Source organism: Eulemur rufifrons, chromosome 17 (genome assembly GCF_041146395.1).
Source record: "Eulemur rufifrons isolate Redbay chromosome 17, OSU_ERuf_1, whole genome shotgun sequence".
In the NCBI taxonomy this organism is placed as follows: Eukaryota; Metazoa; Chordata; class Mammalia; order Primates; family Lemuridae; genus Eulemur; species Eulemur rufifrons.
In genome coordinates this window covers 23,082,841-23,098,104 of record NC_090999.1, presented here as the reverse complement: position 1 = coordinate 23,098,104, position 15,264 = coordinate 23,082,841, and the positions used below count along the sequence as shown (strand labels likewise).

Genomic DNA, 15,264 nt, shown 5'->3' with positions numbered 1-15,264 from the left:
TAATGTGAAAATGGGCAATTTGAAAATTTTCCAAAGAATCCTCACATATGTATGTAATGACATTTATATGTAGGACAGTCATTGCATCATTTTTGTAGCTACAAAATATTGGAAGCAGATAAAATGTCCATCAATGAGGAAGTACTAAAATATAGCACAATCATACTGTGAAATATTATTCAGCAGTTAAAAAGAACGAGATGTGTGTGCTGACAGAGAACAATCGCCAACATATGTAATGGGGAAAGTAAAATACATACCTACATGTATGTATAGAATGCCTCAGGTCACCCAACATACTTAATTGCTGTTGCTTCTGGGGAGGTGAACTAGGTATTGGGAATAAGAGAGAGATTTATTTTTTGTTTATTTCACTTGACCTACAGTCATGGCATGGTATCTAATCACTGAGATATGAGGGTTTCTTTTCATACCCCAATTTTGGTTTATGAGGCATTTCTTTCCATCTAAGAAGACTGGTTTGGGTTTATCTGAATTTCCTCCCCAGATTAGCACTCCCATAAAGTCACGTTCTGAGTTGTTTGGCCCCTTTTGAAATATATTCTCTTCTCATGGTGCATGCACTTGATAATTTAAAATAATAATAACCTCATCTCATATACCATTTGCATTATTTTCATTGATTTCTTTAGTTCTTTTTGGGGGGGCAGGAGAGGGCATTAAAGTTTCAATTAAGTAAACATTGAGTATCACACACATGCTTTGTTTGAAATCAAAAGTTTCAGTGTATAGTATGAAGGAATGAGAACTGAAGTAGAGGTGGCAGAATCATATGAGTGAAGGCAAATGGCCTTGTTATGTTGTATTATGAAAAATAATGCTAACTCCTTAAGTAATCATACCTATTTCAGGGTCATTTGGTATTTTAATTAAGATTTTAACCTGTAAGAATTCATCTAACAAGAGTTTTACCAGGAGTGAATTATCCTTATAATGAGATAGTTAAAAAAAAATTCAAATATATTCTTCTCTCTGTTTGTACTTTCCTTTTCCTTAAAAAAGGAAAAAAAGAAGGAAGAGAGAAAAAAGTCCAGTGGAGGCTTCCAAACAGTTAAAAAGACTACAGATCAAATGAAAGGCAATTCTGAATTAAAGGACTGTGATGCAACTGCCCCAAAGTGGCTGATACTTGGGGCAGAGCTCAGGGTGAACTCAAGGGCTGGGAAATAAAACTGAGCTGAGACTTTGTATGACACAGTGTGGACAACTTGCATCGTTTGAGCATAACGCAGGATATAGTAATAAAAACCATCAAATGAAATGCTATGGAACTGATCTTCAGAAGCCACACAGATGTGCTTATGAGTACACCAAAACACCAGAGATGCAAAATGAAACAAGTTTATTTTTCTGCAATAACTTCTGTAAATTACAAAGACAAAATCCTAAACTACAGCATATGAGTTTTCAATATTTAACCAGAGTACTTGTAATAAATATGCATCCTGAAACAAGATAAAAGGCTACACTTTGTCAGGCATCCTACAAAATGTCTCAAGTTTTATACTCTGCAGCATTTCTGTGCGGGGGCCGGAGGGGGGTTGTTTTGTATTTTCTTAAGTACTGTGACAAAAAGTCCTTTCACATTTCTTTGGAGCATTTTTGAAATTGCTTAACTACAATTAAACAACTTAAGTAACACCAAGCTTTAAAGCCATTTTTACTTTGCTGTCATTGGTCCTCATCCAATACAGATTAACATAACATCCAGTACAGCCAAGCGCCCCCTGAGCCCAGACAGCCCTGCAGTATGTGGGCCCTGTCAGAGCAGGCCCTACATTTTTAGTTAAATACTTTGGAGAATTCTATAGACTGTTTATCTCCCTCGACAAGATCAATGCCATAAGGGAAGTTGCAAGCAAGTTAGGAACATTTTTAACCTGAAAGTAAAGTGAACAGAAATATTTCCCCCCAAGAACTATGCACCATATTACCATATCGACTTTAGTTTCAAAGTCGAAAAATTTATTGGTACTAACAGTCCTTTCAGAGATCATTTATGGGTGCTGGTAGAGTCAGGACATTCAAAAATATTCAACGGGTAAAAAGAAGATTTACTGTATTCAGAAATGCACTACAGTTTTGAAGACACAATGGCAGAAAGTCCTAGGGGTACTGGTGGCAGCTCATATTAAGTCTGGAATACCTAACTACTTTTTGCTATAGCTGAAAACTTGAGGAAAAAGTTATATTTTTAAAAAGTCTTAAGCGTGGTTACCTAAAAAATATTTTGTTAATATAATCTAATGTAATTTTACTTATTTAGGGGTTTAGATAAGAAAACATCTTTAAGAGCCAATAAAAATATTATAGAGAAAAAAACACTTTAAAAAAATTGAGGTTAGGAACTATGAGGCATTTCTTTTGGCTGTAAACACACAGTTTACTGTCCCTTGTTGAAACACAAATGTTTGGATTTCCTGAGCTTCACGGATAACAGCAGGAGGCAAGTTTGCATAGAAAATTTGCAATATGTCAACGATTTAATTAAAAAAGCTTTTAAGGACAATTTGCTTTTGTTTTTAAACTTCATGTTTTAGTTAATAGTGCTCATCAAAGTATGCGGTTGATAAGCAGGGTGATGAGATATATAAGGCAGATGAAGGAAAAAGATGGAACTGGAGTTCTTAAATCCACAGGATACCATGATAAAGGGTCTTAAGCATGTGCTTCATAACTAGTGCCATACTAATTTGGTCAGAAAGTAAATCATGCTTTCGGGATTGGAAGCCCAAGGCAAAAAGAGCTCTCCTATGCTGACTGGCACGGCCCGAGTGAAGGAACGGAAGCAGCATTCACTGTGTGGAGACTTCAGCATATCACTCAGGGGTGATGGAGCCACTCAACTCAGCTGGTCAGGTACCACGGAGGGTGTCCTCCTGCCACATCAGGACCAGACCTGTGGATGTGGCTGATCCCAGCCCTAGAACCTGAAGGGTTCACAGGGACTTTCACCTCTGCTGGTTTGAAGTCTAAGTAGTTCTGAGGAAGGCAGTCTTCTCCTGGGACAGGTCCTCAGAAAACTCCGGAAAGGGAAGAAGCTATGCTAGGCCACAGTGCATACCACAAATGAGAACAATGGCAGTGTTTGCCAACAACTCTGGATCTAACACAAAGATGGACAACAAGGGGGTAGTATCCTGCCAAGGAATCCACTTTACTTCTTTTGAGACTGGTTTTTACACATGGTAAGGATTTGCTTCAGTACTTTCTGGACATCTTCATCCATCTGGCCCTATGAAATTCAAACAAAAGATAACCGTGAGAACCTAAATGAAGTCATGGCACTTTCTCCTCTGAGGAATGAGATGGCTGGCTGGCAGGAAGCCCGTGGCTTACTCCCCCATCTTTCAGAAGAACATAAGCCCTATCAGGTCCCACATTTCTATGAGGAACTGACTCAATGAGAGGATGAGACCCCAGCTGTCTACCAAAACCCTTAGCCAAGGCCATGTGGGGTCTCAGTTACAAATGTGAGCTGAGCGAGCCAGAGCACCAACAATAACCAAGGTAAGGCAGTGCTGACGGCTCTGAGAACATCGGCATGCCTGGAAAGGAAAAGCACGGTCCTCTCGATAGCCAACAGCAGCCACATGGCCCTTCATTTCTCAATGAATGGTGAGGCTGCTCCCGGTAAACAGAGCACAAGGCTCTGGACACAAAATCCAAAGCAAAGCAAAAGGCATTTTCAGGCTTTCCAGTAAAAAGGATTCTCCTCGAATTTTTGTTTGTTCTACTAGTTTAATGAGTTTTGGCAACATGTGCTGCCACATTTCTTTAGGATGTCCAGAAACGTTCAGGGGCATTACCCTACCTGCACAGCGTACAGAAGATGCATTCTGTAAACTGATATGACCTCCTGGTGTTGTTTCTTGCATTCCTAGAAAGAGAAAATTTGAATTATTAATGAGCTTGGGAGATCTTTAAAGAACAGAAACAAAAAGCTATGAGAAAGTTGTAATCAAATGCTACCCAAGTGATACTCTCCACTATATGCTAGCATATGAAGCTTGTAAAATTACTGTGGGCTCATTGGCTTGTATGTTTCTGAATACTTGTCAATATTCTTAGAGAAAAAAAAATCTACCTACTTCATCTTGGTATATCAACTCTAGAAAAAACTCATGTAAAAATGAGTTCTTATAATCTCAAGTTTGTTTTAGAAATATATGTACATGTACTTATGCAAATACAGACATATTCACTCAAAGTAAATACTGCAAGGAAATATAGCAGATGCAAAAAGTGATTATCTCAGAATTGTTGAATTATGGGCAATTTCAATTTATAGGAACTTTTTAGAGTTTTCTGTATTTTTCCAACTTTTCTATAATGACCAAATGTGTATTAATTTAATTTTAAAAGTATATTCCCTCTAAGGGAATTATGGATTACTCACTATATGACCAGTGTTGTATAATTCCCAGGGAGCTCAATTTTACTCAGCTATCAGTGTACAGAGAAAGCAAACAAGAATTGCAAATGGTTCTTCAGTATAGTTGTTCACGCTTTTATTTCTCCTTGTTGAACTATTACTCCAATCCTCTCAGTGACTGTTTCAAAGATATATATATATGTGTGTATATATATATATATATTATTTATTTATTTTTTTTTGAGACAGGGTCTCACCCTGTTGCCCAGGCTAGAGTGCAGTGGCATCATCATATTCACTGTAACCTCAAACTCCTGGGTTCAAGCAATCCTTCAGCCTCCCAAGTAGCTGCAACTATAAGCATATGCCACACTTGGCTAATCTCTCTACTTTTGTATAGATGAGCTCTCGCCATTGCACAGACTGGTCCCGAACTCCTGACCTCAAGCTGTTTCAAGGATCTTAGCTCTGAACTCTTCTACAAGCCTTTCCTTCTATTTCATCGTGAAAATTGAGACTATCATATACAGATTACTTTAAAAATCTACAAAAGTCCATCAACACCTATTGTCCCTTCCTTTCTCTCAGTGTCAGAATATGAGTATCCTTCTGATTAAAGGACAACCTTTGAAACCTCAGTCCTTTGAAGTTCATGTCATACAAAAGTACACTTGGTCCCTCTCTTTGTATTGTTCCCTCCCCACCTTTCAGCTAACCACCCCCTTGATTACTTATGACTTTATCTTCTGATAACTGTCTTCTTTTCCATCCCTGCTTCTGTCATCATTTGGTTGCCTATAATATTTCTGCGTGCATGACCCATTTAACACCTGGGCCTCTCCACTCTCTGATCTCAGCTTTGATGACTTGCTCCTCTTCCTTTCAGCCATGGTCACAGCCCTGCCCCCCTCATTACCGCCTCTGAAATCTCCACTGAAAGCATCCCACCTTCCGACCACCATCTCCTATCTTTCCAGCAAACCTGATTTAGGCTTCCCCCACCCTCTGCTGTGCTTCTTCAGCCCCACCAGATCCCCACCTACTCACTCACTTCTCTAGCAGCCAGCCTACTGCAGTCCAGATTCTACCCCCCCACTCTGCTGGAGTAGCTCTCCCCAAAGTTACCAAGGGCCAGTTAGTGCCACATCTCAGTCCTCGCTGAGTAAGGAAAAGTTCTCACTCATCCCTTCTAGACTCAGCATAAACATCACCTCCTGTAGAAAGCTTTTCATGACTCACCAGATTGGGCAGAAACATTTCCTATAGATGCCCACAGTATGCAGGGCAGGGATTATGTCTTACTTTTATACCATGGGCACCGTGTTAAATACTGATATGTTAATACGAACTCAACAAACACATGCTGAGTAAGTATAAGAATTACTACATAAATCATTAGCACTTTATAAGTAATAGCCATTTTACCAGGAGAAGAATGACCTGTAGAACACAGTAAGGAGCATCTTCTTTTCCCGATTCCACCACTGCGAGAGTTGTTAACTCCAAAAAGCCAGTATTGTGCTTTGTGGCAGCCAGAGTAAGGAGTGCAGACACTGAATTTACTAGTGTTCAGTCTATACTGGAGAAATCATCAAATCCATGTTGTTTGTATATGGAAGCCACAGACAGTCCAGGACTGACTAACCCTTGACTTCACGTGGAAACTGTAATGTACCTATGATAGCTAAAACCTTAACAGATATCACTGGAGGGCAAATAATGGCTCTCCAAAGATGTCCACATCCTAATCCCTAGAACTTCTGAATGTACATTGTATGACAAAAGGGATCTTGTAGACGTAATTAAGGATTTTGAGATGGAAAGAAAGATTATTGTGGATTATCTAGGTGAGCTTTTAATGGAATCACAAGGGTCCTTATAAGAGGGAGTCCTGAAAGTCAAAGGCAGAAAACGGAAATGGGAAAACAGATGCAGCAGGTGAAGTGATGTGCTCTGAAGAAGGAGGAGGGGAAGCCATGAGTCAGGGGAACGCAGGTGGCCTCTAGAAGCTGGAAAAGGCAAGGATATGGATTCTCCCCTAGAACATGGAGAAAGAACCAGCCCTGCCCACACCTTGACATTAGTCCAGTGAACTTGATTTCAGACTTCTGATCTCCAGAACCATAAGATAATAAATCCATGTTGTTTTAAACCAAGTTTGTGGTGATTTGTTATAACAGCCCCAGGAAACCAATTCAGATATTAAAGGGTTTTCCTGGGTGAAATATGCAGAGGGACCAAGAAGCAGCTTCATACATGTAGATCCTGGCCCCTAGTAAGAAAAAGCTCTTGCCACTCCCAGAGGTGGGGAACGCCTGTTGCAGACAAAGGAGAAGGGGCGGAAAGTCAGTGGATGAGTGCACAAGCAGTTCCTCTCTTCCTGGTTACGCGTCTAACCCACCTTGTTGCAGACTGACTGGGGGTTCCACCAGCAGTCCCCTCTTTTGCCCTCACTGAAGAAGTCTCCAGTCAATTGCTCACTGAAGTACAACATTCCTTTGGCTGGGAATCTTTTTCTCACGCCAACATGCCCTGACATCTGAGTTGTATGTGACCTGCCCCGCCCTCCACCCCAAACCAGGCAGCGGAAATGCGCCCACTCACGGCCAGCTGGTGCTGGAGCTGCTTGACCTGCTGCTGCAGCGCTTCCAGCTGCTGACTCTGTCTTTTGGACGAGCTTGTTGAGTAGGAGAGCTGCGACAGGCTGTTCAGGGCCTCCTTCAATTTGATGACTTCCTTCGACATCTCATTTATCTAGCGACAAAGGAAAACTGTGTCAATAGGCAGTAATGTCTACGGAAGCAAAATGTTAGATATTTCTAAGCCTTGAACACAGTCATCTCTTTTGGCCTCTGGGACCTGAGACTTTGGAATAATTCTTTCATTTTTAAAAGAAAACTCATAAAATGAAACAGATAACAGAATCAGGCAAACCAACAAAGCCCTCTCATTATGTCCTATTAAAGGCCCCTGAATTACATATTGTGTTTTGGTGCATGAGGGAAACTAAAGCTGTGATGTTGATTTCCTTCTTTTACCCTTAAAAGGAGTGTAGTTGAATAAAAGAAATCAGAAATAGGATTTCAGGCATTCTTTATTTGGAGACGGCTATGTCTTGTCCAGTATTGCTGACATGGGCAATCAGGAATAAGTCTTAGGAAGCCTGATATCTCTGGACACCTTGCTTGAAAGTGAACACAACCCCCCACCTCGCCCCACCACTCCCTAACTCCCCACCCCCTTGTAGGCTTTTCAAACTCTTTTTGAAACATTCATTACAAAAGAATAAAGATAAATAGCGCTCTAATGAATGCCATTCAGAACCTCTGACACAGGAAACCATCCTGAACTTTCCTTCGCTTCCCTCCTTCTTCTGGCCACATCCAGGGCCGTCTCCAATTGCCTGCCCCTACGTTCTGCACCCCCTCCTGTATACCTTTGGGAATGCGGGCCAGGGAGGGTAGTTTTATACTGACTTGGGGGAGGTGAGGACACTCGTGGAGTTTAGGGAAGCAGCATTAAGCCTCAGAGTCTGAGTTTCCGTATGATAGCAGACTCTGTTCTGGATTCAGAAAGAGGAGTTGAAGTTTGAGATGGACCATAAACACTTTCAGTTTGCAGATTCACTGCTGATCCCTGACACTGGCAGCAGAGCTTCTGTAAAATGATTTTTAAAGGACAAGTATGTACCAAGTATGTGAAAATGCTTTAGTGTAAGGAGAAGTGGCAGAAGATCAATTTTTTAAAAAATATAATTATCTAACAAATTCTGCTCAATGTGATTGTGGGGACAGATATAGTCACATGCAGAGCTTCTGAGCATTCACAACAGGTTGGTGCCAACAAATACTATAAATGTTTAATACAGAAAAGGTCGAAAGGCTGAGGACTTATTGCTAGAAACCCAACAGCAATAGAATTACACCAACCTTTTTATCTTTATCCTCCTCCACTTTAGAAGAGCTCTCAGAATATCTTTTCATTTCTGCAAGTTCTTCCTGAGCTTGCTGGAATTTTTGCAGAAGTTCATTTATTTCTTGCTCTTTGGATTTCAAGAGAGTCTGAATATTTTCCTTTTCTCTTTTTACTTGTGAGACCTCACTTCTAATCTGGGCAACCTCTGAATGGACCTTTTCTTTCTCTTTTACTGAATCCTTTAATTTCAATGCCAACACACTCACTTCACTCTCTAGGGATGCCCGGAGCTTTTCATAGGAAGCCCTGGGTACCATCGCGTCTGTCATAGCAGCTTTCTCTTCTAGGAGTTGTTTCTCCAGCTTTGCCACTTCCAGTTCCTTGCTTGCAAGACGCTCTTTAAGACTGCTTATTTTTTCTTCCATCTCTTTCGCGGTAGTCCGCAGCGTGGTTATCACTTGCAAATGTTCTGTGATAGAGACAGAGTTCTCTTTCTGTGCATCGACCAGTTGTTTTAGCTGGGTCAACTCATTCAACACTTTTGAATACTGAGACTTCATTTCAGACAGTGCATCTTCTGCTTTAGCCCTGGACACGTTTGTCACTTGCATCAATTTTTCATGCTCTGCCTTATGGATATATTCGGTGGTTACGTCCTCTAAAGATTTCCTCTTCCTGTAATCCTCCAGCTCAGCCTGGGCTTCTTTGTACAGCTGTGACAGCTCGCTCACCTGTTTATTGAGTTCATCTATCATCCTATTCATGGCCTCTTTCATGTCCCCAGCTTCATCACTGGCTTCCTGTGTCACCTGACTTTTTAGTGTGTCCTTTAATTTCATGATTTCTTCTTGGGCTTCTTGGTATTTCTCAAACAAAAATGCTTTCTCCTTATTCATATTCTCAATAACAGAGCAGTATGAACTTTTCATTTCCTCATATTCTTCTGCAGGTGGCTTCATCACGGTATCTTTCTCCCTCTCTGTAAGTTTTTCCTCTAACTTTCTCACTTTCTCTTTATTTCTTTCACTTTCTTCTAATGCCTTCTGCAGATCCTGCTTTAGCACATCTATTTCCTCCTCAGAGACCCTCAGCTCACGGAGATGTGAGTAACTATCCACGCTCTCAGGCGAGACGAGACCCAGTTTCATCTGCTTCTGCACACTAAGGACTTCTTTCATGGCCTCCTCGTACTTGCTCTGGGTTTCCTTAAGTTTCTGGCTGAGGTCAGAGCCGTTCTCTGACATCTCTGTGTTGTTTAAGCACACCAGTTCTGTCCTTCGGGACTGGAGTTCAGCCTGTAGCTGTTTCCTTTCTGCTTCAGAACTCTCTAATCTCTTCTGCAAGTCTTGCAAAATCTCCTGTAGTTGCTGAATTCTGACGTCACTGTCAATAGTGGATTTACCTAAGGAATGTGTTAAGACAGAGGGAGATGATTTGGCATCTGGGGGAGAGGCTTCACCAGGTTTGCCCAGGGACGGGGCCAAGTCGGTTTGGGTGGAATGGTAAGAGTCAAAGCTTAGGTCTGCTTCTGCCTCCTTGGGTGACTTGGCCTAGGAAAGAAAGCAAGAATTAAATGGCACCAAAGGTGTGGTTAAGTGAACAGGCAACTGGAGTGAGAGGAACAAATCCGAAAGTCAAGTATGGGAGGAGCAGGATGACCATTTCGCATGTGTAACTTCCGTGCCACAAAAAAACATGTCCTGGGATGTGAGAGTCGGACTAATGACACAAAACTTACTCTGTACTCTATTAGGACAGATGATTTGTGTCACTTTCAAAACACCGGAATTGTTTTGTCTGTAAAACCTCTCATTCAAGTTTTTCCTTTGTTTTTAATACCATTCTACTTGCCAAGAGGGGCAATGAGCATAGTATAGATACTTCTTATCAAGTTCTAAAATCTGCCAAATGATCAATTTTACTAAATGAATAACTAATATTATATATGTAATTTAAAATATAAAATTTTGATGCATATATAAAATTTTATACATACATAAAACTGTCATATATAATTCTATGTATATATTTATATATAAATTTTATTTACACAGTGTCTATTTTATTTATACATCTACATTTTATAAAAATATATATAACTGTCATATCATATGTATCATGTATATTAATTATATACAATTTACTAATTTATAAAAATAGGGTTAATGAATAACACTTTCAAGAAACAAATGATATGAAACTATAATATGCTTAAAGATAACTACATTTAGAAACAAGAAGAAACTAATGTAGATATTTAGAACAAAATACATCTGACTACTCCTGAAAAAACAATAGCTTGACTCTACAGAATAGGCTGTGGTAGCAATCTATTTACCTACTTGTAATTTATCTTGTAATTCCTTATTATGTAAGGTAAGGGAAGCAACTTTTGCTTGCAATAGGGCAAGAAGATCTTGTTGGTCAGCTTCAGAACTTATATCCAATAAGCTGTCAGCACCTTGGAAAAGAGAAAGGCAATCTAAAATAATATAAGAAAAATTCAGCTGTTATTTCCTTAACTTCTAACAAACTCAAATTCTAGCCTAATCCAGTTCTTCTTCCTGGTCCCGGCCGTGAAACCCTTCTCCCGCAGCTGGACAGACAAACTGCAATTTTCAGGTACTAGGGTTTCCTTACTGTGGTATTCCTAGCATAATACTAGATACATGTGTCTATATGTTGATTCTGAAAACCGATGAATTTGGTCATACATTTTCCATTCACTTAAGTGTCATATCTTGGTTGCTTCTGGTTCTTCCTCGTGCCTCATAAGTCCCAGTTCTACGAATCCTTTTAGAAATATCTCTGGAATCTGGTTTATCTCTTATCCCTACCACCGTTACTCTAGTTTAGACTTTTGCACCTTACTTGGAAACTGCAAACGGCTTCCTGACAAATTTCTGCCTCTCTCCTCTCCCCAGTAAAAATGTAGCCTACACGACAATGTCAGACTAATCTTCCCAAAACATAAACTCTTAGGAGGCACTCTTCAAAGACAGAATGAACTAAACCCATCTTGGTGAAGACAATATGATTGCATATGATTTCATTAACACTCTGTCTTCTGTCTTTGCATATGTCTACTTAAAATCCAAAGGGCAACTAGGACAGCTGTGAAGGTACATGGTTGGTTCTCCCTTCATGAAGTAACTTGCTGCTCGGCTGCAACAAGTACAGTTAGCAGACAGCCTGAAGCCTATGGAACTCATCTCAAAATAATGTTTTAAATGCATAAAATATACAGGCTACAGTGATTTAAGAGCTTATTTTATAACCCACCAAATAACAAGATCTAGCAGCAGGTCTAATAGGTGCCACAATTTTCAGTAAAGGTATTGCAAACGATATTTCAAGATATCTGCAATAGCAGTAAGGTAATAGGAATTCTCTTGGTGACAAAGTCACTGATCTGCTAATACCACTGGATTTTATTGGCTATATTCATAATTGAGGGAAATGCTAATATTTAGTTAGGGACAAATGAAAACAGAGGTGTATTTTTCACATCTAAACTCAGAGACTCTTTAAAAGCCAGGTTAAGGCCCCCTGAAGTACAGAGAGAGTCTGCCAGTGCATTACTGGCAGCTCCGTGACGGAGGCCGGGTCTCGACCACCCTACACAGAGTACCCTGGCTTGGCCTCTGCATTCCTTAAATGAGTATGAAGCAAAGTTTGGTCAAAGGAACAAGAACAGATGCTTCCTTATCTTACCTGTAGTACTGTCACTTAGTCTGTCCTTGTTTTCTCGTATAGAACTGATCTCGGCCTGTTCAAACACAAAAAGTGACTTAAAAGAATATTCCTAAATGTACAAAAGATTTAATTTAAGCAGATTTTCCTCCTTGAGTTTACACAGAGCAGGGTCAGTGTTAACCTACTAGAAAAACAGCTAGAAGATCTCAAGGAAATAAGATATTTTAGATATAAGTGAATAAAAGTGACAATTATCTACTAAGGTAAAATTTCCAAAACATTAGAACCTACAGAGGGGTATAGTCTCAAAACATTTTTCAGAAATTTCATTTAGGCCGGGCGCGGTGGCTCACGCCTGTAATCCTAGCTCTCTGGGAGGCCGAGGTGGGCGGATCGTTTGAGCTCAGGAGTTCGAGACCAGCCTGAGCAAGAGCGAGACCCCATCTCTACTAAAAATAGAAAGAATTATATGGACAGCTAAAAATATATATAGAAAAAATTAGCCGGGCATGGTGGCGCATGCCTGTAGTCCCAGCTACTCGGGAGGCTGAGGCAGGAGGATCGCTTGAGCCCAGGAGTTTGAGGTTGCTGTGAGCTAGGCTGACGCCACGGCACTCACTCTAGCCTGGGCAACAGAGTGAGACTCTGTCTCAAAAAAAAAAAAAAAAACAAAAAACAGAAATTTCATTTAATGAGTGCAAATATAAATATATTTAAAACTATGTAACAGCTAACTTACTAGGCTATATCATAATTTACTAGGCTATATCACTATTTTCATAATGAAGGCAAATAGAAGTTCTATCTATCTATGTTATACATTAATTAAAATATTTTAAAGCAGATTTTTTAGCTTTATCATTTTATAAATTATCTGATATTAATGTTATTATTAATCTTTCTAAGAGAAATGGTAATAAACAAGACTTGACAGGGAAGATAATTTTATATGGGAATAAAAATTCATACGTTCTTAGATTGGCAATTGATTCCTGAAAGATTTCCTCTAATCCTTTGTCCCTGAATATCTCTCTGTTAATATACTGCAAAAATTCTTAGAACTTCAAAGCCACATTCTCATTTCAAAACATTGCAGTGACTTGCCAGAAATTACTGTTTCATCTAGATGAGCCACAGACAATGATGACAGGTAGAATTTTTCGGCAAAAGAACCTCCATAAAAGCCCAAATTCTAAAAATAAAGTGGCTTATTTTTGGCAAGTACTTATCTTTACACAAAGCAGTCCTTTCACCTATAAAAATATGTACTATTTTTATGTTCTCAACTACATAAGGCATAATAAATAATATCCATTTAAAGTTTACAACTTTAGGAGGGTTTTTCTTTCTTTTTTTGTTTTTTTCTTTTTTTGAGAAAGGAACTCACTCTGTTACCAAGGCTGGAGTACAGAGGTATGATCATAACTCACTACAATCTCAAAACCTTGGGCTCAAGAGATCCTCTGGCCTCAGCCTGTAGTTGGGACTACTGGCATGTACCACCTCATTGAGCTAATTATTCATGACTGGTTTCAAACTCCTGGCCTCAAGCAATCTTCCCACCTTGGCCTCCCAAAGAGCTGGCATTACAGGTATGAGCCACCACGCCCTGCCTTGAGGAGGTTTTGACAGATGTCTACCCATGGAACGACCACTAAACAAGATACAGAAAATTTCCATTACCCCTAAAAGTTTTCTCATGCCTCATCACAACCAATCCTGTCCACTCTATTCCCAGGCAACCATGACTTCTTTTTTTTGTAGAATTTCTATAAAAGGAATGTCATACGGTACAAATTTTTGTGACTGGCTTCTTTCACCCAGAATGATGATTTTTCAGATTTACCTAGGATGTAGCTAAACTGCAGTTCATTCCTTTTTATTGATGAGTAATATATTCCATTATATGAATATATCTCATCTTTATCCATTCACTTGTTGATAGACATTTGGATTATTTCCAATTTGGGGATGTTGCGAATAAAACTGCTATAAACATCTGTGCATAAGATATTGTGTAGATATATATTTTCATTTCTCTTGGGTAAACACCTATGAGTGGATGGCTGGATCATATATTAGGTATAAGTTTAACTTTTAAAGAAACTTCCAGTTTTCCAAAGTAGTGGTATAATTTTACATTCCCATCAACAGAATATGAAAGTTCTATTTCTTCCACATCCTAACACTTAGTATTTTTAGTCTTTTTAAACTTTGGCCATTGTAAACAGGTCGCTTTTTACCTTGTTTTTTGTTTGTTCAGAAATGACAGTTTTTTTATACTTTACTCCTGAAAATCATGATTTGTGATATTATTCTTTGGAATGTATTGATTCCTTTGAGCCATAGTCATATTAGAAGATATTAGTGCACTAATTCTAAAAGCATAACTTCTTTGCCCTGTCTTGTATGGGAATTAATTTTAAGAGTTTATTACTAAAGTATAAAGTGAGGGAAATGCCAGATTGATAGAATCTTTTTCAGATCAATATGCGTCCAAATTAAAAGAGAACATCTTTAGTAATTCTTAGAGGAGGAAAAGTACATATACAATTGAAATTTCATTTTAACAAGTTTACTTTCTCCTAAGTACAATTTCCCAGTAATTGTCAGGTAAACAAATATTGAATAGAAATATCCTCCCACTTCCTTAAAATACTTTCCAACCACAAATTTACAGAATCAAGTGGAATAAGATCTAATGGATTTTCTAAAATAAATACATGTTTACTTTTATAGTCAGGAAAATGTTTAATTAAAAATATACAAATACTTTTCAGTAAAAAATTGGAGAATAACAAAAGTTTCTATCTCTTTGGTTGGTATTATATCAACTCAATTTGGTATGAAGACTGGTTATCAGCCCAGCATGGTGGCTCACACCTGTAATCCTAGCACTTTGGGAGGCTGAGGAAGGAGGATTGCTTGAGGCCAGGAGTTTGAAACCAGCCTGAGCAATAGCGAGACCCCGTCTCTAACAAAAAATTAAAAAATTAGCCAGATGTGGTGGCACACGCCTGTAGTCCCAGTTGCTAGAGAGGATGAGGCAGGAGAATTGCTTGACCCCAGGAGTTTGAGGCTGCAGTGAGCTATGATGACGCCATTGCACTCCAGCCCAAACAACAGAGCAAGACTCTGCCTCAAAAAAAAAAAAAAAAAAAAAGATTGGTTATCAAATAAGTTCCAATCTTTGTCTCTTTTTAAAAATTTCTAATGGATCTCTTGAACTTACTCCTCTTATCTAACTGAAATGTTGC

General features: G+C 39.1%; 1 protein-coding gene across 8 annotated transcripts in view; it reads right to left on the bottom strand.

The window, feature by feature from the left end:
• Positions 1-1,346: 1,346 nt before the first annotated feature.
• RAI14 (retinoic acid induced 14) overlaps positions 1,347-15,264 on the bottom strand; it is a 130,163-nt gene continuing 116,245 nt past the window's right edge. For 4 of the 8 annotated variants that reach the window (XM_069491925.1, XM_069491924.1, XM_069491928.1 and 1 more), the window contains 6 exons: positions 12,026-12,080; positions 10,654-10,793; positions 8,326-9,861; positions 7,001-7,150; positions 3,836-3,901; positions 1,376-3,256 (listed from right to left, as the gene is read on the bottom strand). In XM_069491925.1, the coding sequence (XP_069348026.1) occupies positions 3,179-3,256; positions 3,836-3,901; positions 7,001-7,150; positions 8,326-9,861; positions 10,654-10,793; positions 12,026-12,080 (2,025 nt within the window). In that variant the 3' untranslated portion in view covers positions 1,376-3,178. Of the gene's footprint in view, positions 3,257-3,835; positions 3,902-7,000; positions 7,151-8,325; positions 9,862-10,653; positions 10,794-12,025; positions 12,081-15,264 lie in introns of all 8 variants that reach the window. The other 4 variants (XM_069491927.1, XM_069491930.1, XM_069491926.1 and 1 more) reach the window with 2 other exon arrangements.